The 24,785-nt window shown below is 44.5% G+C and overlaps 1 protein-coding gene across 1 annotated transcript in view; it reads left to right on the forward strand.

Annotated features, from left to right (window-relative positions):
• Positions 1–2,324: 2,324 nt before the first annotated feature.
• DUSP10 (dual specificity phosphatase 10) overlaps positions 2,325–24,785 on the forward strand; it is a 41,144-nt gene continuing 18,683 nt past the window's right edge. The window contains exons 1-2 of the mRNA XM_010853259.1: positions 2,325–2,480; positions 4,691–5,544. Of these exons, the coding sequence (XP_010851561.1) occupies positions 4,734–5,544 (811 nt within the window). The 5' untranslated portion in view covers positions 2,325–2,480; positions 4,691–4,733. The remainder of the gene's footprint in view (positions 2,481–4,690; positions 5,545–24,785) is intronic.

Here is a 24,785-nt window from a genome sequence, read left to right on the forward strand (position 1 = left end):
CCCCTACTCCCCCTACCTCCCCACTTCCCACCCCCAAACTGCTTACACTAGAACTGAACTTTTTCCTTTTTCTTTTGAGCTGGAGTTTTGCTATTTTACAGACATATAAAAAACATAGTTCATCTCTGGATGAACAGTATAAGAGATGAGAGTCAGAATCAGGACTTATAGTCAGAACTCTCCAACCCTGGATTAGTCAATATTTTTTCAATAATTATCTACAGTTAGGAAAAGGCAAGTTATTAAAGCTGCAAATAGATCCAGGGTTAGATCCTCTGGGAAGTTTTCTGATTTCTGTGGAAATTATCCAGAACCCATTTTTCTTGGCCAGAATCTGCTGATCCCCAAAAATGTAAGGACCAAGTGGTGTCCCCAAGCCAGTCACTGGTTATCATTAAAGGGCAATGTGTATGTGTGTTGGTGTGTGAGTGGAGAGGGGGGCTACAAAAATCCTTTTCTGTTTAAGATGAATGCATGCATTCACTTCAGTTTGAAACACCTCTGTGAAGCCTAGACTGTGTGCTTATGTATATATGGGATCTCTCAGCTCACTGAACATAGCTGGCCAGCAGGCCAAGGTTTGGCATCTTCAAATTTCAGGTCTGTACTTAAGGCAATGATGTGAATATGTCCCCAGGTCACTTAGCTTGCCTATCAGGCTTACAACCTGAAGTATGTCTCCAGACACCTTCAATGTGGTAAGAGAAAAATTCATAGCCAAATAGTCTATAGTGCTCATAACATATTACTCCACTATAATTATTTCACTCTTTCACCCCTGCCTCTCTCAGACAGGAGACGGAGGAAAAAGAAAAAAGCTCTATTTCTTTAGGGTTCCTTGATGCAAACTCTCTGCAGTTTATCTCATCATTTCCACTTCTTTTCCTACCCCAAGACTTTCCAGCAGTTTCTCTGATTTTTCCTGACGATAAACAGGCCAGCTGGCAACACACCCGCCTCCAAATCCCCTGTTTTGCTCAGATGGTCACCTCTGACCGCGACCCCTCCGGCGACGAAATACAGGAGAACCCAGAGGGGCGGCGCCGCCTCCAGTTCTCCGTCGGCTCCACTTCAAGCTGGTTATTTCTTCTCAGCTTCAGCTCCTTTCCTCCAGCCGCTGCTGTTCCAGAAGCTCTGGGCTGTTGGGTCCTCGGCTCCCAGGGCCCCTACAGGGTGGCGGGCAACTGAAGAGGGGCGAGGGGAAGGAGGCCGGTAGCGCGCAGCTCTGCTGAGTGCGGCGCGGGGACCTTGCTCGCTGGGTGGAAGAGGGGGCGCTAGCGGGCAGGAGGCCTTGCCCGGGTGCCGGGAAGGGCGCGCGGGCTATGGGGTGGCGCCTGTGCAGCCCCTCGGGGACGCGCCCTCTGTAGCTTCTGGTTGGGAACCAGGCTGCCGCCTCCGAGCAGCCCTCCGCATCGCTGCCTTCGAGCTACGGATGGAGCTCCGGGAGGCAGGCGAGGGAAGCGGGGGCGTGACTGGGGCGCTGAAGTAGGCGAGCCACAGGGCGCCGCGCCACCGCCGCGCCGGGCAGCAGTAGGGCAGCCGGAGGGGCAGCGACATCTGCGGGCGGGCGGTCGATGCTTCCTGGCGGCGCGGAGCAAGCGGGGCGGCCCCGAGGACTTGGGCCGTGGCGAAGCTGGCTGGCCTCACTGCCGGTGGATGGACGGCAAACTTGCCAGTCCCGCTGGAGCTCAGGCCTCCAGCGCATGGCCCCGGGCCCAGACTGTAGAAGAAGCGATGTCCCTGGCCGCGCGCTTACATTCATCCCCCCGCTCGGGTAGCTGGGCGATGTCCGTGAATCTTCGGTTTATCAAGTCACCTCGAGGGACTCAGGGAACCCGTTTTTCCAACTGGGGATAGTGATTATCTTGCCTTTAGAAAGTTATTCTAACACGGTTGATCATCCAGCCAGAGTAAGAAGGGAAAATAAACAGCGTGGTCTGTCCCTTGTTGAGGCGATGTACAGGGATCCCGCCAAGTTTGCAGAGCCAGTTTTAGGCGGAGCGGCAATCACAGCCCATTGACAATTCAGCCCCGGAAAGGGTTAACTGCATCCTGCAGGTTCGGTTTACATGTAAATAGAGAGCAGCTGCTCCGCGCGGGCCCCAGTTGGCCCTTTTAAGTTTTTGATTGGCTGCCAATGACATCACCGTCCGTATTATAACACTGTGGACCCAAAGCGGCGTCGGATAAACCCTCCTTAAAGAGCCATGGCCACGCCCTGGCTCCGCCCCCTCCAGGTGCCCATTGGTCGCGGGCTGCAGTGAAGTAGCGGTCAGGTTTCTCCGAATTCCTATTGGTTCAACACACCGTCGGTCGGCAGCCGGCCCGCCCCCTCAGAACCTTACATTTACAGTGTAGCAAAAGAGAAAGTAACTATGTTGCTGCTGGAGATCAATGAAGCCTAGTGAATGAGGGCTGAATGTGCGAATCCCTTGCTGAAGCGGAGCGCCAGATGGTGGAGGGTTACACTTATTTATGAAGTAAGTGGAAGTCACCGTGGCTACTCCTGAGAGTCCAGGGGTGTGAGGCGGTGTGAGTGTGAGTGAGTATGTATGTGGTGTGTGTGTGCGCGTGTGTGTGTTGCGATGTTTATGGAGGAGCCACAGCAGGTGAGGTTAAAGTGTTCCCGCTGTTGGCTCACGCCGCCCTGTGCGTTTACTCTCTCTGCAGTCTACTTGGATTGGGGGCGAAGGAAAAAATGAGGTTTGTTGGGATGCTTTGCGGCAGTTTTAAAGGCCAGGGACTTGTTAGTGCGCTGTGTTGCGAAGGAGGATGTTAAGTGCCTGGGAGTGGGGAAGCAGCATTCTCTGACCACTTAATTTTCTTTCCAGCCGCTAACTAGAGGTGGAAGGGCGACTAGAGTGGGAGGGGGATAGCTCAGTGTTTTTCGGGAGGTTTCCTAGGCTGTCTGGATGGTTTCACGGGCAATATATATGCCCGACCCTGTGCTGCAGGGATGCAGGTCTCTTTATACACTCCGTGCGCGTGTGTGTGTGTGTGTGTGAGAGAGAGAGAGAGAGAGAGAGAGAGAGAGAAAGCGAGCGAGCGAGCGCGTTTGTGCGCGCCGAGCACTCTGTGTGGAGGTGGGGGTCCCAGCTTGTGTCTCCATGAGCACGCTTCTGCGTCCCTCTCAAGGGAAATGGACTGTTGATCCTGGGACGTACCCTACCAGGTAACACAATAGCAAAGACTTTTCACTGCTGGGTCCAGCTGGGAAACAGTTATAGCTTCTGGAATAGTACTCGCTCTTCAAAAAATACTACGCAAGGGAGGAAGGGGAGGAGGACGGAGGAAAGAAAGGAGAAAGGGAGGGAGAACAGGGGTTGGATTCTTCTTGCCCATCTAAAGGTGGTGAGGGAAAGCTGAGTCCGGTGGGGATCTGTGGATGTGATAGGTGCGAGCCCCTGTGTGTGTATGTGTGTGTGTGTGTGTGTATTCTGCCTGTGACATTTTGGCTCTGTGTCTGAGAATGGTGACAGTCCTGTGTAGAGGGATGTTGGATGACATTTTTCCAGACATCTCTTAAAGTTGGTTTAGATGAGCTCCTCTCCTCTGTGTGTATGTCTAGTAGGAGAGGAGCCAGCAGGGCCCGGGAGTGGAGTACCTCTATGCCTATAGGGAGGAAGGAACTGTCCCTTTGCAGGTACCCTCTCAATGAGACAGGACATAGACCCCTGTGGGCAACTCTTTACTTCTCACTGGGAAGTCTTCTTTATGAATCCATCCTCTTGAAGAGAGGGCACATCTGTGTGAGATCAAAAGATTATGCATAGTGGCTACCTTCTGCTGAGAGAAGCTCTAGGATGTTCCTGTAGGGAAAGGAGGAGAATGGAGAGTTGAAGTGGTTCTTTTCTTAAAGGCAGGAGTGGAGAGGGTGGTGCGGCAAGGGAGCCATCTGAGGGATGGATTTGTCAGGATCAGGGTTTTCAGACCTGCCTCTGTAGCTTGAGGCTTCATTTTAGGGGACCAGTATGTAATGAAAGAGGACATGCAGATTAATTTATAAATAAGAGGGTAATAGGAAACATGGGAGGTTTTAATATGACTTTGTTGTGCTTTTCAAAGGACTTGGGAGAAAGAAAAGTAAGAATAGCTCAAAATTAAAGAGATTCACTTAGAGGGCTACTTTCATTCTGATATGCAGAAAGTTGACATCTGCCCCTGATGTATATTTAGCTGCTGTATATTCCCATGAGCCTTGCCAGCACTCTTGGTCATTCCTTTGCCTTTGCAGTGGCTGAAGGAATTACATGGAAAGTATGCAAGGGCGGACGTATGGGTCCTTCTCAGATGATTGCAGTATACTTCTGCCCTGGAGATGAGGCCCAGAAGAGATGCCTCTTAAGAACCTTCCCATCCATCTTGAGCTTTTCTGATCCTTTGTGCTTGTACTTTTTCTAAGGCTGAACTTGGATGTGGGTCCATGAAAGGTTGTTCATCAACATTTGCATAGACTTTACATCTAACCTTAGACTCAGCCAGGACAGGGCGTTGGGCGGGGGGTGGTCCTCAGGTGTGCATCCTCTTTGAATCCATAGTGGTGAGAGTCAAGCTTTGAGTGACAGGATACTGGGCACTTAGGACGACTTCGCTAAGAGGGATGCAAAGTCCTTTCCTAGGGATTGGATTCGACTGCTTTTTGTGTCACATGACTTTATTCTTTCTTTCCCCCCCCTTCCCTTCTTTACAGACTGTCTTGAGTTCTTCTTGAATTGCCAGTTTTCAGCCTCCTCATGCCTCCGTCTCCTTTAGACGACAGGGTAGTGGTGGCACTGTCTAGGCCCGTTCGACCTCAGGATCTCAACCTTTGTTTAGACTCTAGCTACCTTGGCTCTGCCGCCCCTGGCAGTACCAGCCACCCTCCTGTCATCGCCACCACCGTTGTGTCCCTAAAGGCTGCGAATCTGACGTATATGCCCTCATCCAGCGGCTCTGCCCGCTCCCTGAATTGTGGGTGCAGCAGTGCCAGCTGCTGCACTGTGGCAACCTACGACAAGGACAATCAGGCCCCAACCCAGGCCATTGCCGCTGGCACCGCCACCACCGCCATCGGAAGCTCTACCACCTGTCCTGCCAGCCAGATGGTCAACAACAGTGAGAATGCAGGCTCTCTAAGTCCATCAGGTGGGGTGGGCAGCCCCATGGCAGGGACCCCCAAACAGCTAGCCAGCATCAAAATAATCTACCCCAATGACTTGGCCAAGAAGATGACCAAATGCAGCAAGAGTCACCTGCCAAGCCAGGGCCCTGTCATCATTGACTGCCGGCCCTTCATGGAGTACAACAAAAGTCACATCCAAGGAGCTGTCCACATTAACTGTGCCGATAAGATCAGCCGGCGGAGACTGCAGCAGGGCAAGATCACTGTCTTAGACTTGATTTCCTGTAGGGAAGGCAAGGACTCTTTCAAGAGGATCTTTTCCAAAGAAATTATAGTTTACGATGAGAATACCAATGAGCCGAGCCGAGTGGTACCCTCCCAGCCACTCCACATAGTCCTCGAGTCTCTGAAGAGAGAAGGCAAAGAACCTCTGGTGTTGAAAGGTAATGCCCCCACCCTCTCCCCAAGCACAGCCCTGGGGTCACCCTGGGTTTTATCTGAGAAGTACCAGCATCCTCCTTCCGCTGGCTGCAAAAGACCAGAATTGCCTTTCTTCTTCTTGTCTTCCCTTCCATGCCCTCTCTTAATTATTTTGGGGTTGGGAGAGAAACCCAGCAACCTTGAACTGAAAGCCAGAAGACTTGGGCTCTAGTCTTTAATTCACCTTCTCATTTGCATTGTGCAAGTCATTTCCCCCTCTCGGAGATGGTTTTCTCATCTTTCTAAAAAGGGGCTCTATGACACCAGATGGCATCTGCAGTCATGCTTGCGCTGGTAACTCTGTTCCATTCAAACTAGCTGGAAAGTTCTTGTCTCTCAGACTTAACCAAAGCTGATGGAACAGAGAAAACCGCAACCATGGTGAACTGCAAGTAAACCTCCAGGTACCAGTTCTTTCTGTGGGAAATTCTTCCTCTTTCTCACCTCTCTGAAAGTGACCTTCAAAAAGGGCAGAGATCCTTATTTTAGGGCCCCTCCAAGAGTTCACCTCGAACATCCATTCCTTTGCCAAAACTCCAAGGGATGGAGTCATTTTATGAAATACTCCCAACACACTGTTTCTTCTGGTGTCACCTGACAACTGTTGACATCATAGCTCCTTCCAAGATGGGATGGTGGGTCGCTTGCCCCAGGACACTGAGCGTGAATAACTAGATGTCAGTGTCACTGAGCCCTGGCAGGAGGAATTAATTGCCCACCTGTCTCTGGGCTCCTTCTGCACAGCGTTGCCTAACCTAGAGGGAGTCTGCATCCGCTGTCCCTCCAAGATGTGTCTCTTTGCCCTTGGATGCCATCCTTTGGGACACTGTACACCACACTTCATCTTCAGTGTTTTCTGTCAGGTGGTGGTGGTGATGGTGGTAGTCTTCTTCTTTCTTCTCTTTCCTTGAGTGTTGGGTCAAGGCACACAGTCTGGGCCACATTGGCAGCCAGTCTCTTGCACTGTGTAGACCAAAGGCATCGCTGGGTTCCTTTGAACACCTTGCATATTTAAATTGCAAAAGGCCATTGGAATGAGCAAGGTAGTTGGTTTTCCTTTGTGGGCTAGTTCTGCCATTCTTCTTGTCTTCCCAGTGGTGCATTCTGCCTTTTGTTGAGGAGTGTTCTTAGAAATCCAGTTCTAAATTCCTTGGACCTCATCTCCCCTGCCCACCATCACTGGCCTTGAGCCTACTCTTATTGGGCTCAACTAGCATAAAGGTACAGCTTCCCTTAAGGAAGGGCTGGTGGGCTCTCAGGGGAAGGAGAACATCATGGAAGTTACATCCAGAGTGTTCCAGCAGCACCCAGGCATTTTATGTTGTTTTTGATGGGTTTTCTTGTGGTTACTGATATGCTCATATTTCCTCTGTGTATCCTTGTATTTTGTCGTTTTGTATTCTTGTTTGGCTGACTTTGAGTGACTCCCAGTAGGTTTACCCAGCTAGCATTCTGTCTCTGTGCTCCTGGCTTGTCTCATCTCTTTCAGAAGAGAAAATACACTCTACAAACTTCTCAGTTGTTTGTACTGGGGAGCCAAGAAGTGGAGAACCAATGGAATGATCTTCAGGGTGGTCTCTTGCTCATATAGAGTAGATGCCGTTGAGGGAAAGCAGGCCTTTTGCATCCAAATGATCTGAGAACAGGCATCAAATAATCCACATGAAGATGACCCTGGACTTAAACATTGAGAGTGTTAAGGAGGAGCTGTAGAGTCTACCCTCTATTTTGGAGTGGGCATTATTGTGTATGGCAGTGGCTTGTGGGTTGCTGGGAAATGAATCTCCTAGGTGTTGCTGATCAAAGTGGGATTCCTCTCCCCATTTCCTGTGGATGCAGCTGAGAGCCCAGGCAGCCTGGGCTTGTTCCTCAGTGTCAGTAAGGTTGCCTCAGTGGGGCGGGGCCAGACATGCTGCTGATGTCACAGCTGGGCGCCTGCCGCCACCACCGCCCACAGGGCTCATCATTTTCGGGTTGGTGAGACGCAGCGGCGGTCGACCTGGAAGTTGCACTGGTGGTAGAGGTTGTATTATTTGTAGTTTGGGCTCTTTCTTCAACTATCTGGGGATTTTGTTGAAGATATGTAGTTTGGGAGCAGAAGGGTCTGTAATGTACTTTATTATTTTTGTCATTGTGATTTTGGTCTCTTTGGAGGGGAATGGCCTAAAATTGGGGCCATGATGGTAAAGAAGGGAAAGAGATCAATATTAGAATGCCCCTCTAGCTGCCCTTTCATCTGGGTAAACCAAAAGTTAATACCATACCACCACTGAGGTGAAAATGGGGTGGGTACCTCTGAGAAGGCATGGCCAGCAAACTTCTCCTAGGTTCTTGAGTGAGTCTATCAGACCATTCTGATCAGGCTTTTCTGCTGAGGTTTATTTTAGTAATCCCTACCCTTGGTGATGTAAGATTTTATTTTAGCAAGAGTAGTAGCGGTACCATTTTGGAAGGAGTGGTTTTCGCAGGGAAGATGTGGTGGGGCTAGGGGTGGGGGTTGGTTAGCATCTGGGGTAGATGCTTCTAAGGCTTTGGGAGTTTATTTTCAGAGATTTCAGTACAATCCCGGGTTAATTTATGGCTGACCCATCTGAGTCTCTGGTTTCTGTTTGTAAACACTGGTTGCTGCCCTCCCTGTCCAAGTTTTATGTCCCCCCTGTTTCAGTGCCATGCTCTCCATTTTTGGTGCTGCCTGTCAAGTAGAGCGGCTGCTCAGACACTGTTTTAGTAATGCTGTGTCAGGTTGGGAAGAAACTGATCAGAGGCGCAGAAGACCCTGGGATTAAGGGACTGTTTATTCTCATCCTCCAAAGAAGAAATGGTATCAGACCTGTGCTTCTACTCCACCTGGCAAACCATGAGTCGAATAAGTACATGTATAGAGACTTGCAAAGGCTTTGAGAGAATTATAATCTGTTTTACACAAAGTTGACTTTTAATGTGATTTTTCACCCAGCTGAATAAGGAGGCTAGACGATTCTGGGTTTTCCATAATGAGAGCTACCATCTTTGCTATGATGTTTGTAAGGTTCCCTTTTCAGCAAGGCTGGGTTCAGGGAAGTAATTTGTCATTTACCTATGTAGGAATGGATAGTCTATTATCACCTCCTCTTTAAAGACAATCTGTGTCTTTAAAACTTTTATTATAAAAGTTTTCAAATACAGAGAAACATAGAAAAGAGTATCATGATCGCCACATACCTAGTACCCAGATTAAACAATTGTTAATGTTTTCCCTCTCTGCTTTCTCTTCCTTTATTGGTTGTTGAAATATATTAGAATATAGATAATGTTTGACTATATTTCAGTATGTTTCATGTTTAAACTTAATGCTTTCAAATTAAGAAGTATGGGCATATTTTATAGTACAGTACAGACAACATTTTCACTCCTAAATATTGGTGTCATGTCCCTGTTGTTGACTTTTTCAAGCTTGGAATTCCACTTTGACTAACTGGCTACTATTGAATCTATGGGGCAGCGCCTCCCACCCCACCAACACCCACGCACTCCCCCAGACTGGGAGGCATCTATAGCATCCTCTTCCACAGGAGTCCATCAGGTCCCATACCTGGACTTGCTCTGTGCTGTCACAAAACAAAGAGTGACTGACAAGCCTGCCTCTGAGTCAGTAGTATTTACTGGGGGCAGGGCTGGCGGGGGATGAGTGAGTACCACTTCAGGAAGCTGATTCAGTAGCAAAGATCTGATTGCATAGAGAGGTAACTTTTTATGCTAGAAAACTTTCCATCAAAACTCCTGAAGTGAGCCACATAGATGGCACATCTTCCCATAGTCACAAAAGGCTCTGAAGTCAACACTTGTAGACAGTACTGAGTCTGATGACAAAGTGAAGGGCTGTGCTTAGACATCGGAGACCCCAAGGAAGTATGTTTTATCTTCTGCATTGTTTTGTGGGAGAAACAAAAGTCTTCCTCTTGACCGTCAGGGATGTTAGGATTTTTTTTTTTAAGATATGTGAAACAAAGGCATAATCTATTTTCACATGTTTAGTGTTGTGATTCTGAGCTTCTGTTTAACATCCAGACATACTGAATATTAGCCGTGTAGCAAATGGCGGAGAGATTCAGGCAGGAGCAGGGGGCCAGCCTGTCTGAGCGTCTTGGCTCATGTCTTGTTAGCTATGTGCCCTTGGCCAATGGCTACTTCCCTTACTTCCTTATTTCCCTTGTTTACAAACAGGATGTAGTAGCAGCACTCTCCTGGTGGTAGTTTAGGTAGTAAATGAATTAATGTGTACAAAGTGTCTAGAACAGTTCCTCATACAGAGTGAACTCTCCCTCCATGTAGCCCAGTAGTATTACTGTTGGTTGAACAGAAATGATGGTGTCAGTAAAACTGCAGTTTTGGCCTCTCTTCCAAAGGAGTGCAAATAACAAGTTAGGTACAGCCGTGTGTGTGTGTGTGTGTGTGTGTGTGTGTTGCTATGGCCTAAAAATAACTTGATGACTGTTACCTAATTTAAGTAGCATACAGTTGGAGTGCCAAGTAATTACAAAGACATGTTGGGTCAGAAGGCCAGAGTAATTTCGGCATATCCTAGAATTATTTATTCAGTGGGGAATTTGTAAAAATGTGATGATAAATCTGTCCAACGAATGTCCCTTAACTAAATAATGAAAGTATAAAACTATTAAGCTTTGCTTTTTCTGGCCTTTCATCAGGCTGATTTATTTTTGGAATAAGGATTGTAGTCTGACTTTAAAAGGGGAGGTGGAAGGAGTGGGGAGTATGCTTCATTTTGAAAAGTTCTTGAAGCTTTGCGTTTTGATGAGATGGAAGGCCAGGGAAAAGGAGGGAATTCATGGAAAGGCCTGCTCATTTCTTTCAGTGAGTCGAGCTGGTTCAGAGTTGACTGTATCTTCCTTAAGCTTTTGGATGTACTGTGCTGCTTCCTAATTAAAATGTGAGTGAAAAGTCTGTTCACTGTGTGTTCAGCAGAGTTTAGCTCACTTTCACCTGAGCTCCAATCGGGACTTTGCCACTGACCAACTGGAGTTGTCCTTAGGCAACTCAGGTTACCACTCCAAGCCCATTTCTCTTCACTGTAAGACAGGGATAATTCCAATATCAAGGATGAAAGACAATGTAAATAGAGTGTCTAGCACATAGATAGCTGTCAATAAATCAGGGCCCTGGGCTCTGCCCCACTACCCCCACATCCTTTCAGAATCTCATCCATGAGACTGGGTGAGGGGGCAGCAGGATGGGAAGAAGGGGTGTCCCTTTTCTAAGCACAGCCCTAGAGAGCATGTTAAGTAGGAACCACTGTCCTCACCCATTCAGATCAGTTAAGTTTACCATCTGGCTTGTGAAGGACAAGTTCAAGAAACTCCTTTTAGATGAGAAAAAGCAGGGTAGAGGAAGGGAGATCTGGCAAAATTACAGAACCGAAACATTCTCTAGACATAGCCTTGTGGTGTTCCTGCTCTCAGGAGCTGGCATTAACCTCTGACCAGGAGCTGGGCCTGCTTCCTTTATTTCTAGTGTTAGCACCAACCAGACTCTGCCTGGCCCAGCATCCCTGGGGAGCGCTAGTTTGGGCATAGGAATGTGTTGGTTTGCAGTTCTGAAGCAGTTTGGTTCAAACAGCTACAGGACACAAGATGGGCAGCAGTTCTCATCCCAGGAGAAGGCCAGGAGAAGTCATCTCACCTCTTCTGAACTTGAGACTCCCAGGTTATAGAGGAGGAAGGAGGCTTAGAGGTCACTAGTCCAGGAACCTTCACTGCAGGCTGCACCTTGAAATCATTTGAGGCAACTTAAGGCCTAGGATGCTCTGTTCCCACCCCCAGTGATTCTGATTAAATTGGTCTGGGGTCCAGCTGAAGTATCAGGACTTTTAAAAGCTCCCAGGTGATTCAAACACACAGTGAACTGGGACACCATCGATCTCGTCCAGTCTTCTTATTATGCAGTTACGGAACTGGGGCCTAGAGAGGTTTATTGCTCGTCCAAGGTCACATGCATGATTAATTTCAGAGTCTTAGTGCAAAAATAGGTCTTTCCAGGTCGATAGGTTGATTGTGTGTGTCTGTGTGTGTAGGTGTGTACTATAATCTAATGATAACAGTATCTACTATATTGCATGCAAATATAAAATAATGCATACATAATTTTAAAGATGTATCTGTTTTAAAATCTTTATTGAATTTGTTAAATATTGTTTCTAATTTTTTTTAAATCCATCCATCCTGTTAAGTTCACTATGTTTCCCCCCCCCCAAACTTTAAATTTTTTATTCTGTATTGGGGTATAGCCAATTTAGCCAATTAACAATGCTGTGATAGTTTCAGGTGAACAGTGAAGGGACTCAGCCTTACATATATATGTATCCATTCTCCCCCAAACTCCCCTCCCATCCAGGCTGGCACATAACATTGAGCAGCGTTCCACCTGCTATACAATAGGTCCTTGTTGATTATTCATTTTAAATACAGCAATGTGTACATGACCTTCCTAAAGTCCTTAATTATCCCTTCCCCTTGGCAACCATAAGTTCATTTTCTACGTTTTATTTTTTTGGCCTCAAGGTCTGTGGGGTCTTAGCTCCTCCACCAGAAATCAAACCCAGGTACCCTGCATTGGAAGGCAAAGTCTTAACCACTGGACTGCCAGGGAAGTCCCTAAAATAATATGTTTAATCAAGGATGAGATGGTTGGATGGCATCATTGACTCAGTGGACATGAGTTTGAGCAAACTCAGGGAGATAGTGAAGGACGGGGAAGCCTGGTGTGCTGCAGTCCATGGGGTCACAGATTTGGACATGACTTAGCGAATGAACAGCAGCAACGATCAATCATTTTGAGTATTTTTACCTTTGTTCTTGAATTTTGGGATTTCAGTCCGGAAGTATAAGGACTTAAGTCTAAGATATTTTGAAACCAGCAAGCTCATAGCCCTGATATTTACCTGGATCTTAGAAATATGGAACAATATTAATGATTATTTGATCCCATCTTCTAGGGAATTTAATGGTTTCAGGAAGAGCTGGAAAACAATTATCAAAATGCATCCCTGAACCTAGATGTCTAAGGACTTATGGATTGGTTGGTTTCCATGGATGTTAAACCCTTGTGGGTATGGGAGATTCATTCACTTTTTAAATTTTTCTTTTTTGTTTTTTTTTTCATTGAAGTATAGTTGATTTACAATACAGTGTTGCATTAATTACTGCTATACAGCAAAGTGATTGTTCATCAGGTATCATTGAATGCCTTCTACGGCTCAGCACTGGTCTTTAGGCTAAGGCATCTGCCATCATAACTAGGATAATTTGAATGTTAAAATGAGAGCATATGTGGACCAGGCTAATATTCCAAATCCATTCCACTTTGCAGCTCATGTACCTGTGTGGATTCTTCATTCTCTTCTGCAACAAAATCTTGTTTAGGGAACAGTTTATCTGGAGAAAATATCATTCTCCTAGGAAATCCATGTTTGTGTGACCTTTGGCTTTTTTCTCCTTTATTTTTCCCTTTCAAGATAGAGTCTGGCCTTTTCTAAGCACATCTCCTTGGGCCAACACAATTTCTTTCCAAAGTCTTGATCCAAAAATTTACTTTTTTTAAAAAAAATTTTGGGGTTTTTTATCAAAAAAGGAAATGCACATACTCTGTCTCAAGAAGCTCAGGGCTGACAGGCTTCCTCTGTGCATTGGAGTGGAACTGTGTCATTTGAACCTCACTAATTTGGGACATGTTGCTGATAGGAATAAGACCTGCGTTTATTTTTTCCTGCAAGCTCTCTATGAAAAGAGGGCATGCAAAGCAAACAAACATTGTAAATGGTATTTCAGAGACAAGGTTTTGGCCTGCTTAGGAAAAAAAGAGTTTTCAAGTACAATTAAAAATTACTCTAAGGGACCAACTGAGCTATCAGGGAAGCCCACTCTAAGGGACAGGGCTTCAATAAAAACACAAGCATTTATCATTTTGAAGCCTGTGCTATTTCCCCTAAACTGTGTGGGTCCCTCTTGTACAGATTTTCTGTGGCTACAGATCCATGTACTGTAACCTTACTAATTAGAAAAATGGGAGGGAAGAAAAAAGTGGGAGTGTGAACCACAGTCTGAATTTTATTGTAGAGTACTTCAATATACATTTTATATTCATGTTGATGTAGTATCCTTTCTAATTATGAAGTCCTTGATTCTGGATGCTTTTATGCATAAGTGAGGAGGAAAGTCTCAGCATCTTTTTTTTTTTCAGCTTATATCTGTATAATCTATTATTACTTAAAGTTGGGAAATTTATCTATATTTATGTAAATATAAGTATATTTATAAATACATTATATATATGTGTGTATATATATATATATGTGTGTGTGTGTATATATATATATTTTTTTTCCAGTCCCCACCCCAACAAGACCCATATTTTATGTAACTTAAAGGGAAAACAAGCTTGAGCCTATGCTTTTGGATACAGAAATGAGCTGTGCAGCCTGGTATTTTCATATAAGATAAAGTCTGCTATCCCATGCTCTGCCTCTAGATCACTAACATAAAGAAAAGGATTGCAGATTCATCAAATTATCCATATTGTCATGATGTTTTATTTGTGATAGAAGTCTACTTATCTTTCTTTTACCACCCCTCCCCAAGACTGGAATTTCACGGACATCGAAATCAAGCTAAACTCTCTCAGAGTTCTTCAACAAAGGGTGTGGTTTGGCCTTTCTACTTCCCAGTGGACTCCCATCAGGCATCTGTTGCCCAATTCTCAATTAAGTAAATAGACGGAGCTGCCCGATGCAGGGGGCACTGTCAGGCCATCCTCCCTTTGAGGAGTGTAAGCTTTTCCCCTTATGATGTGAGCTCATGTGAGCTTACTTTGCGTCCCTGGCTAAGGTGGTGGTCACCACTTTAGGCAGAACATTACTGTCCAGTTCTTTAGTACTCGGTGCTTATTCTATGGGAGAAATAATCCCACATTCTTTGTACTCTGGCCCTGGGGTTTGCTACCACTGGGCTAAATATCACCAGCTGTTGCTCCTGGCAGACAGGGAAGAAAAAGTAGATTGGGAGGAAAGGAAGGAGGGGCAGGGGTGCAGAGGAAAGAGACCGGTGTGAGGGCAGAGGGTGCTGTCCGAGTCAGAAACCAGATTGTCAGGCTCCTCGACTGGAGTCCTGGGTTCCAGTTTCCAAGGCCGTGAATTACTGTCATTAGTTATGACAACATGTCTGTGTCCCTCTTAAAATAATAAGACAAGACAGACTTCTCAGAGGGGCTTCCTTGAAGGGATCCAGGACATCTTACTGGGCCTTGTATTTCTTATTAAAAAACATATTTTTTATGGTAAGATCTGTAAGAATGGTCTGATGATTCTCATGGAGTGATATTTTACTCTGACAGTGGAACACTGTTTAATCACATATAACTGACCATCCTGTCATCCCTGAAATTAGAAAATTATTTTCCAGATAGTTTGCGGGGAGAAAAAAAAAGTGATTGAAAGCTTTCTATGTGCTGGGCATCGGGATATCACATCAGCATCTTAGTTAGTTCCCAGCACAGCTTCCTGAGAGTGGTTTTAGATTCCTAGTTTTACAGAGGGAGAATCAGAGGAGGAGATTCAATACCCTCCCCTGCCGCGATTATTAACCAGTGAGTTTCAGAATGAGAACTGAAACCCAGCTCTAAGGACCTCAAAGGCTCAGTTCTTTCCAGGCTGGCCACATGTTTATTTGCAAGCGAGCTATAGATCTCATTCCTTAGGGTCCCTTTAACTGTGCTTTATCTATGAAGTGTCCTTGGTTACAATATCTGCTGCCCCCCAGCCCCACCCCACCATTTTCTTGTATTTCCTCAACTGAAAATTCCAGTGCTCAGAGTGGCTGACTCTGTCCTCAGAGAGGAGCTGGCTGCTCAGTGACCTCATCCTGAATTATATCCCAGCTTTGGGAAACTTCAAATTTTAGTCACGGCAGAGGTTTCTAACTACAGCCACCAATCAATGAAAGAAATATTTGAAAACTGCAATGATTATTTGTAGCATTTAGGAAATGTTTGCTATCTAGTGGACTCTGACATGGGAACACTGTTTCTCATGATAACACTGCATTCTACGTATGAGTGACTGAGACTCAGAGAGGTCCAGATACTTGTCCAAGGTCACTCAGCTGTACCTGGTAGAGACTGCTGGGCACAGCGTTCTGAACCTTCTGCTCTGTGTATTTTCAACACAGAGAAGTTTAGAGTCCATTCTTCTAGTAGCCTGTGGATCTGAAGATGAAGTTTCCTTCTTTTGTCCATATGAATGTACTCACTTTCTAGAGTGGGGAGTAGATAAGGAAGAAGGAAGACAGGTATGAAATTATACATAGTAAGTAAGAAGGCATGTTTGATAGGTATATATGACTATATCGCAAAGACTCTAAGACCTGACAGTATTTGATTATTTATGTTTTATATTCATTATCTGTTCTATTAATATGGATAGTAATATTACCTATGTTATTTTCCCCCCTCAAGGGTGTAAAGACTTTCTTGTTGTTATCATTACCTCTGGGAAATCAATTCTCTTGAGATTAGTGAATAAGAATCTTATCAACCTATTTACTATTTATTGTTTTCCTCTTCTACTTTCTTTATCTTTCTTCTTCCGTTCTATAATCTAAGCTTATAAGTACAGCTCAGGTAACCTGAAAATGTGACAGGGACAGACCCCAGAAAAAGCATAAATAACATCCTTGAAGGATAGCAGAGTGGACCCCTGGGAACCAAGTTCTTGAAGTGGTATTCATTCAGGCAGAATTATTGAACATTTTTTTACACTGTCCCATTTTACAGATATGGAAACTAATTACTCACCCAAGAGAACGTAAGTAGTTGGTAGCAGCACTGGCATAGAATCCATATTTCCTAACTCTCAGTTTAGTAATAATCCTTTAAACCCCAGTGGGAGTATAATGCTTTGGTTTGCATTTGAGTTGTTACTAAATAAGCAAATTCTGTGGGTTCACGTGTTTGGCCAGGTTGCTTCCTGTTTTCCTTCCCTTCCCCTTTGTAAGGAGCTGATTAAGTGACTTTTCAGTGAATTGATTGGCTGATTTGCATTTGTATTCAGCTTTCCTATTAGAAATTTGCATCTTTTCTAGCAGAGAGAATATATTAATAGTAAGTTAACAGCACAGATTCTAGAGTCAGCCTGCTGAGTTTGAATCTCAATTTTGCCACTGATTAGCAGCATGAAGTTGAGTGAAATAAATTTGGTGTGCCTCAGTTTTCTTTTCCATAAACTAGGGAGGGGAATGACAATTTTCTCATGGGATTCTTTGAGGTTAAATTAGATAATATATACATATATATATATATATATATGAACAATGCCAGACACATAGTCGCTAACATTTATTACAAATGTATATAATTATAATACCATAAATCTGTAATAAAAGCTCATCATCATATATCTATCTCCAAGGGATATATAAGTAATAAATTTAGTCAAATGAATTGATATCACCACTGAATGTAAGTAGAAATGGCTCTTTGATGCTTGGCAATTTTTTTTTTTATGTTTAAAGGTTTGGAAAAACCCAGCCTTTCTAGTGGGGTGGATAGGTAACTACATCAGGACTTTTTTCTGAATCAGTGCTACTCTGGAAAATTATATACTATTTCTATGTAAGGAAATCTTATAAAATTAAGTCTTAGCAAAGACTCAATTATATACCCACTGCTGGACTATTAAGAAAATTTTAGAAAGAAAAATTAGATGACACGCTAATCCCCCGGACTGGCCTAGTTTCACTTTTACATATTCTCTGCATTCCTTACCCATATATGTGCATATTTTGCAGAGTTTTTCATACAGAAACTGAAATTCATTTTCACTTTATATTGCCTATGCTTTTACTTCCTGTATAATCATCACAGGTTCTCTTTGAATGTTATAACGTGTCTTATTTTATGGTTGTATCACTTTTTACTTCATTCGTTTGCCTACTCATGAAGTTAAGATTAGTCCCAACTTTTTGATATTATAAGAGAACCCTCTGGAGGGAACCCCTTGTTTGGGAGTTTCTCCACTTTTCCATTGAGGAATGGAAGCTCCAGGCCAGTCACCTTGGGTTTCTTTTTTCCCTTTAATCCTCCTTCATTTTTTCATTCCTGCGTGTCTCTTCAAAAATAAGCTCCAACTGCCTGTTAAAGTTACTAGTTTGTAGGGAAGTCTTTATCTTTTATCACGAGGTCTTTGCACAAATTCTGTGTGTGCCACACACGTGCCCTAAGGCATGTACTGTAAATTTCCAATTTCTGCGTTGGTGGGCAGAGTAAGGGAGTGTAGAGGCACCCAGTCAATACTATTAAAAAACAGAAAATATTGTGGACGTGAATGATCTGGCAGGACCAACACCAGCTCCTTGTTTCAGAAATCTGAGTCACTGAATCAAATCGCAGTTTGATGCTATTGATAAGGCATTTTGAAAGGAATATCCTTGTAAATAACAACAGAAAGAGTTAGATTTTGTGAGAAGCTATTAAGTGTGTGTGCCCCTGCCTCTTTCTCCTATTTTTTTAAAACCCTGGGGTTTTAGTGCAGCTTGGAAATCATTTGAATGCTTAAACAGTCAAAAGAATACATCAGAATGGAAAGACAATTCCCATTAGTTCATTTGCCAAATTAAGGTAAAATGCCCTTTAAATAGGAGCTAATTCTCTGACAGATAATTAGCTTGTCTTTCTTGATAAAGTATGTGAATTGGATTGAGTTTATTATAATTAATCTTGCATATTATGTAAAAATGCATTTGTCTGCCCTTATTAGGTGAATCTCTTCATTCCTACCTTAAGGGTGGCTTGGAACTTCTATCCCACTCCAGTGAGAACTGACTGAATTGGATGAATGCCAGGGTGATGGGCAGCTTTGTTATAAAGGTTGGGAGAAGCTGAATGTGGGGTACCACTATTCAAAGACAGGGCTTTCTTAATAATGTGTTGTATGTCCTCAGTCACTCAGTGGTGTCCAACTCTTTGTGGCCCCGTGGACTGTAGCCCATCAGATTTCTCTGCCCATAGGATTCTCTAGGCATGAATTCTGAAGTGGGTTGCCATTTCCTACTCCAGGGGATCTTCTGGACCCAGGGATCGAACGGTGTCTCTTGCATCTCCTTCATAGGCAGGTGAATTCTTTACCATTAGTACCACCTAGGAAGTCCTTTTCTTATTAATATCTACATCTTAAAAAAAAAACAAACAAAAACTTTGATTATGTTTTGGGTCCTGAGAAATCAGATGCTACAAAGCTGCCTAAATAATTGCCTTGAAATCAATCTCCTACTCATGACATTCTTTTGCATTTACAATGCAGAGCGTTTTCTAGGGACCGAAGAGTGGGGTGATTGGCAAGTACACTTGCTGAGGTCTAAGCGGTGACTCTGGAAGACAGCCTGAGGGGGAGCAGAGGGCCTACTCAGTGACTTCATGAGCCACAGCACCACCCCCCCACTGTAATTTTCTTCCTCCCCACCTCCCAGCTATTCAGAGTTTCTTGAGACTCCCCATCTGGCTGCTCTCAGGGCTTCTTTTCTCATCAAAAGCTATTGTCCATGGCTACTTGATTTTGCCAAGGGCAAATGTGGGCTGGGGAGATGGAGTTTGGGAATAAAAGGACATACTGTAAATGATTCACCCAAGAGCCTCTCTCCTCCAAACTAAAGTTATTCTTTTCCGGGGAAGATGGAGGATATTTGATGTTGTGTGGGAGTTGCCTAACACAGGGCTTAGACCACCTTAGGGTGTAGTCCTTGGTCACTGTGTGTGTGTATGTGCACACACATATTTTAGTTAACATTTGTGAAATGGACACTCAGCATTAACTCATTCAATGAAGACAGCAATAGTCATCTCTATCTGCAGCCGTGTCTCAATATGATAGCCATGAGCCACATGGGACTTGAAATGAGATGGGTCCAAACTGAGGTGTGCTGTGTGTGTAAGATACATGCTGGATTTCAAAGACTTTGCGTAAAAAGCATTTAAGATATTGCGTTGATCATTGTTTTATGGTAGATTACACATTGGAATGATACTATTTTGGACATGTTGAGCTAAGTAAAATATACAATTAATGTTAATTCTACCAATTTCTTTTTCCTTTTTTAAACTGCAGCTATGAGAAAAAAGATTTGCTACATAGTAACTGGCATCATACTTCTATGGAATAGTGCTGATCTCTATGTAGTGGTAACAGTATTATTATCTCTACTTTTTAGACGAGGAAACTGAGGCTCAGAGAGGTTAGGTAAATTGCCAAAGTCACACAGCAGAAAGTCAAATTCTTACTGCAAAGCCGATGTAAAGCAATGTGATTATAGGGAAGGGACTCTCTGTGTAGTTTGAGCTCCACTTAGGAAGAAGTAGAAGGCTGGAGATTGAATTCAGTCACGTGACTGGTTCACTCAGTGGGGCCTAGTAGTGAAGCCCTAATGAAAACTCAACTCCAGAGCTGCATTCAGCTTTCTGATTCATGAACACAGTGGAAGGCTGATGAGTCCATGGGACACTGAAGGCCCTTGTTTAGGACCCTCTCAGCTCTCGCTTTGTGTATTTCTTCACTTGGCTGGTCCTGATATGTATCCTTTGTAATAAAACCATCAAGCTCTTTCCTGCATTCTGTGAGCCATTTAGTGAATTATCCAACCTGAGTGGGGAGTGGTGTGGGAAGCCAAGAATTTTAAGCTGATTGGTCAAAAGTGCGGGTGGCCTAGGAACCCCTGGGCTTGTGGCTGGCGTCAGAAGTAAGGGACAGTCTTGTTGGGTTCCATTCCCTTAACTTGTGGAGTCTGTATTGATTCTGTGTTGTTAGGGGCAGTTACAGGCTGCCCCTAAGAGTGTGGTTTTATAAGAATAGACTGCTTTCCATTGAGATGTATGTTTTAGGGGTATAGTGTCCAGGAAAACAGAGTACTGTAGCTTAACTTGCTTGTTTCTCTAACCCCACATCTCAGGTGACAATGGCCAGTTATGCTCTAGACTTGTGAAATGACTCAGTCTTCTGGCAACTGCTGTTGACCACGAGACTTGGCCCTGAGACAGGGTAGCCTCTGACACCACCATGCCCAGAACCTTCCAGCCTGCAACTCTTGGGGTCCCTCTGCTTCTTCATGTCCAACAATACCACATAAAGGGTGATGACATATATATTACATTTTTATCACTTTGATACCAGAGATTTTTAAATATTGGTGTTGGGATTAAGTTCCTTACCGGAAACTGTTGTAGGGTGATAACATAGGTAGGTGTGTTTTGTAGTAATTTTTGTTTGTTGGTTGGTTTTTAAGTAGTTTGCAATGTCTGGGGCTTCCCAGGCTCAGTAGCAAAGAATCCACCTGCCCACACAGGAGACTCGGGTTTGATGCCTGGGTCGGGAAGATCCCCTGGAGAAGGAAATGGGTTGCCAGTATTCTTGCCTAGAGAATCCCATGGACAGAGGAGCCTGGTGGGCTAAATAGTCCATGGGGATCGCAAAAGAGGTGGACACAACTGAGTGACCCAGCAGCAGCAGCAATGTTTTGAATCTCACTTTTGTCATACATGTCCTATTGACATCTCCTAAATGCTGTGTTCAGATCTTTTCTTTGGGGGCTTTGGTTTGGATTTTTAAACCATCATTCCACGTGTTTTCTTTTTCTTTTTCAGTTTGGTTTCGCCTTCTTTCTTAAAATAGACACTCTGTCTTCCCTGTGGTCCTGCTAACTGTCACCCTTCTGTTACCGCTGAGGCCTGGCTCTCTTCCTGAAGGCCCTCTTAGGTCACCAGCTCCTAGAAAGTGGACTCCTACAAGGGCATCTTGGGGCTGCCCTAGAAGGCTCATTTCTAAGAAAAGACAAACTTAAGCTGTGTAGTTACTGCAAGGGGAGATTCCTTTACCAGTGAAAACAAGGAATGAAACAAAGACTCTTCCAGAATTGGAAAAGAAGTCTCTTGAAATGCCCACAGTGACTTGATTTCTACCTACTTGGGCCAGCTCTGGGCACTCTGCATACTACCACTATGCCAGGCTTGCTCTTTAGAACTGTTCGGCTTTGAGGTTGCAGAGAGTTAGGTAACTGCCACTCTCAGTAACTGTGGGAGCTAACTCCCAGTTTCTAGGAAGGTTAGAAAGAGTTTGTGAGAACCAACCAAAAAGACACAGAAAACTGGGCGTTCTCTGCTCACTCTGTGTCTCTGAGATCCTCACCTTCCAGAAGACCAGTGTCTCTGAGGCCTTTGTTTCTGTCTTTCAAGAACACCAGTAATGTGACCCCTGTGAGAGAATCAGGGCTGGAACAGTCTTTTTTAGAGAAGAGGAAACTCCTATGTTTGAAGAAAAAGCTCTTAGGATATGATTATATTTTAAAATGGCTGCTGAGTTAAGTAACTTGCTCAAAGGTGCAAGGTTGAGAGGGAGGGATGGGAGGAACCGAGAATTGCTGATTTTACTTCCAGCTTCTGTCCCTTCAACAGGAGGCAGAAGAAATGGCCCTGGGGCTGGTAAATTCACACTGTGTGACTCATCTGTCTGTTAACTCAGCTTGTCTCATTGGGCAAGCCAGTTAGCTGGGAGGGGGCCCAACTAGATTTCAGTACTGTCCCCCGCAGCCCACATGTTCATACTTAATAAATGAGTGTGTAAATGGACTGTGGGGGTCTCTCCCCCTGTTCCCTGACATCCCACAAGCTGAGTGCTCCCTCCTAAGTAAGCTTCTACTTGTTCATGGCTCTTTCTATTCATTCATTGCTTATATAGAACCTCCAAGAAGGACGCGTGGAGAAGGCGATGCCACCCCACTCCAGTACTCTTGCCTGGAAAATCCTATGGATGGAGGAGCCTGGTAGGCTGCAGTCCACAGGGTCGCTAAGAGTTGGACACGACTGAGCGACTTCACTTTCACTTTTCACTTTCATGCATTGGAGAAGGAAATGGCAACCCACTCCAGTGTTCTTGCCTGGAGAATCCCAAGGACGGGGAAGCCTGGTGGGCTGCCATCTCTGGGGTCGCACGGAGTCAGACACGACTGAAGCGATTTAGCTGCAGCTGCAGCAGCGAGAAGGAGGCATGGAGAGAGGAGAAAATGTTAAAGGCCACTGGGAATGATTTGTCTTTGACACCAGTCATCCTCAGGCATGGCTGTCTGTCACGCCTACAGGCTACTTCTTCCCCATGAGCCTTTCCAGCCCTCCTTCCCAGTCTGGGAGAGGGACAGGATTTCTGTGTCCTTACGCTAAACTCACCTGGCTGGCCCTGTACCTGTCCTATACAAGTCTCAATGGGATGGCATCATTTCAGGTTTTTTTTTTTTTTTTTTAATTCAAGTGTAGCTGATTTACCATGTTGTGTTGATTTCTGCTGTATAGCAAAGTGAGTCAGTCATATCTAGACAGACACACCTTCTTTTTCATATTCTTTTCCAATGTGGTTTATCACAGGGTATTTGAGGAGTCTTAAAACGTTTCTTCTACCCAGGCCTTTTGCTAAATTTCCTCAATTTTTCCTTCATCTCATTCTTTCTCTCATTTGATTTATCTTCAGAGACTATATATTTTTAAAAACATTTTAATCTTTTAAATTCCTAGCTTTATGCTGAGCAATATATAGTACATCTTTACAACGAACTGGATCTTTCTCCTCTCATTCCAAAGCTCATTTAATCTAGAAACATTTTTAATAAATATGTAACCATACTGTTTATTGTTTGTAATCAATGTGTCAAGAAATTCTGTCATTCATAGTCAATGTTTCTATTCTTTACAAGGAAGCTATAAGTTTTGTTGCTGTTCAGTCACCAAGTCCTGTCTGACTTTTTGTGGTCCCATGAGCTGTAGCCCATCAGGCTTCTCTGTCCATGGGATTTCTCAGGCAAGAACACTGAAGTGGTTTGCCATTTCCTTCTCCTGGGGATCTTCCTGACCCAGGGATCAAACTCATGTCTCCTGCATTGCAGTCAGATTCTTTATCACTGTGCCACCTGGGAAGTCTGAGATGAATAGCTATTTACCTGTAACTGACACTCATAGAAGTTATAGTATAAGGATACCCAGCTAGTAATTGACAGAAATGGGATTGGAATTCAGGTCTACTGACTTCAAACAAGTTATTCTTCCACCCTCAGTGACATTTCCTATCACAACTAATGTGTGTCTTCTTTAAACTCTCGAAACATTTAATGAGCACCTACTATAATAAATCAGGTATGGCTCTCAGTGCTAAACAGTGCATACTTCCAATTTCTATGAATAACTCCCAGTATTAGTTCATTAAATCCTTGAAGTGACTCTACTGTTGCCTACTGGAACTATTATTAGCCCTGTTTTGCAAATGAGGAAGCTTGGGTCCAAGGAGGCTAAGGAACTTTGCTGAGATCATGCTGTTGGAAAGTGCAGAGGCCGCCTGAGCCACAGGGCAGTGATGTTGTGTTTCCTCTAAGATGCACAACAGCTCAGCTTTGTTGGGATCCACACTTTAATAATAACAAAAACAAGGGAAGAAATTAACAAGTGATTTCAGATAAGCGATCAGTGAAGACTGCTGCTGCTGCTAAGTCGCTTCAGTTGTGTCCGACTCTGGGCAACCCCATAGATGGCAGCCCACCAGGCTCCCCCGTCCCTGTGATTCTCCAGGCAAGAACACTGGAGTGGGTTGCCATTTCCTTCTCCAGTGCATGAAAGTGAAAAGTGAAAGTGAAGTTGCTCAGTCGTGTCCGACTCCCAGCGACCCCATGGACTGCAACCTACCAGGCTCCTCCGTCCATGGGATTTTCCAGGCAAGAGTACTGGAGTGGGGTGCCACTGTCTTCTCCATGAAGACTATGAAACTTTAAAACTTCACAGCATAGTGAAAGAGATCTGTGGGAGAGTTGCTGTAAATAAAAGGAAGACCTTTATGATGGGATCCTGTTTGATCTGAGGTATGAATCACCTACACGAGGACCTAGGGGAAGGGAGTTCCAGGAAGAGGAAACAGCACGTGCAGAGGCCCTGAGGTGGGAAGCAGGTCATCTAGGGTTCACAAATCCCGTGATAATGTCTCTCTTGGTTGTTCATTGATGTCCAGTTTGTCCACACTGTGCTGAAATTATAGAATGCCGAAATTTGGGGGAGAAACTTACAGACGATCCAAACCCCTGGTTTTCTAGAAGCGGCAAGAGGGGTCACAGAGCTAGCACCCAGTATGAATGCAGCATGGAGAGAG

The sequence above is a fragment of the Bison bison genome, unplaced genomic scaffold, assembly GCF_000754665.1.
Source record: "Bison bison bison isolate TAMUID 2011002044 unplaced genomic scaffold, Bison_UMD1.0 scf7180017864325, whole genome shotgun sequence".
Lineage (NCBI taxonomy): Eukaryota > Metazoa > Chordata > Mammalia > Artiodactyla > Bovidae > Bison > Bison bison.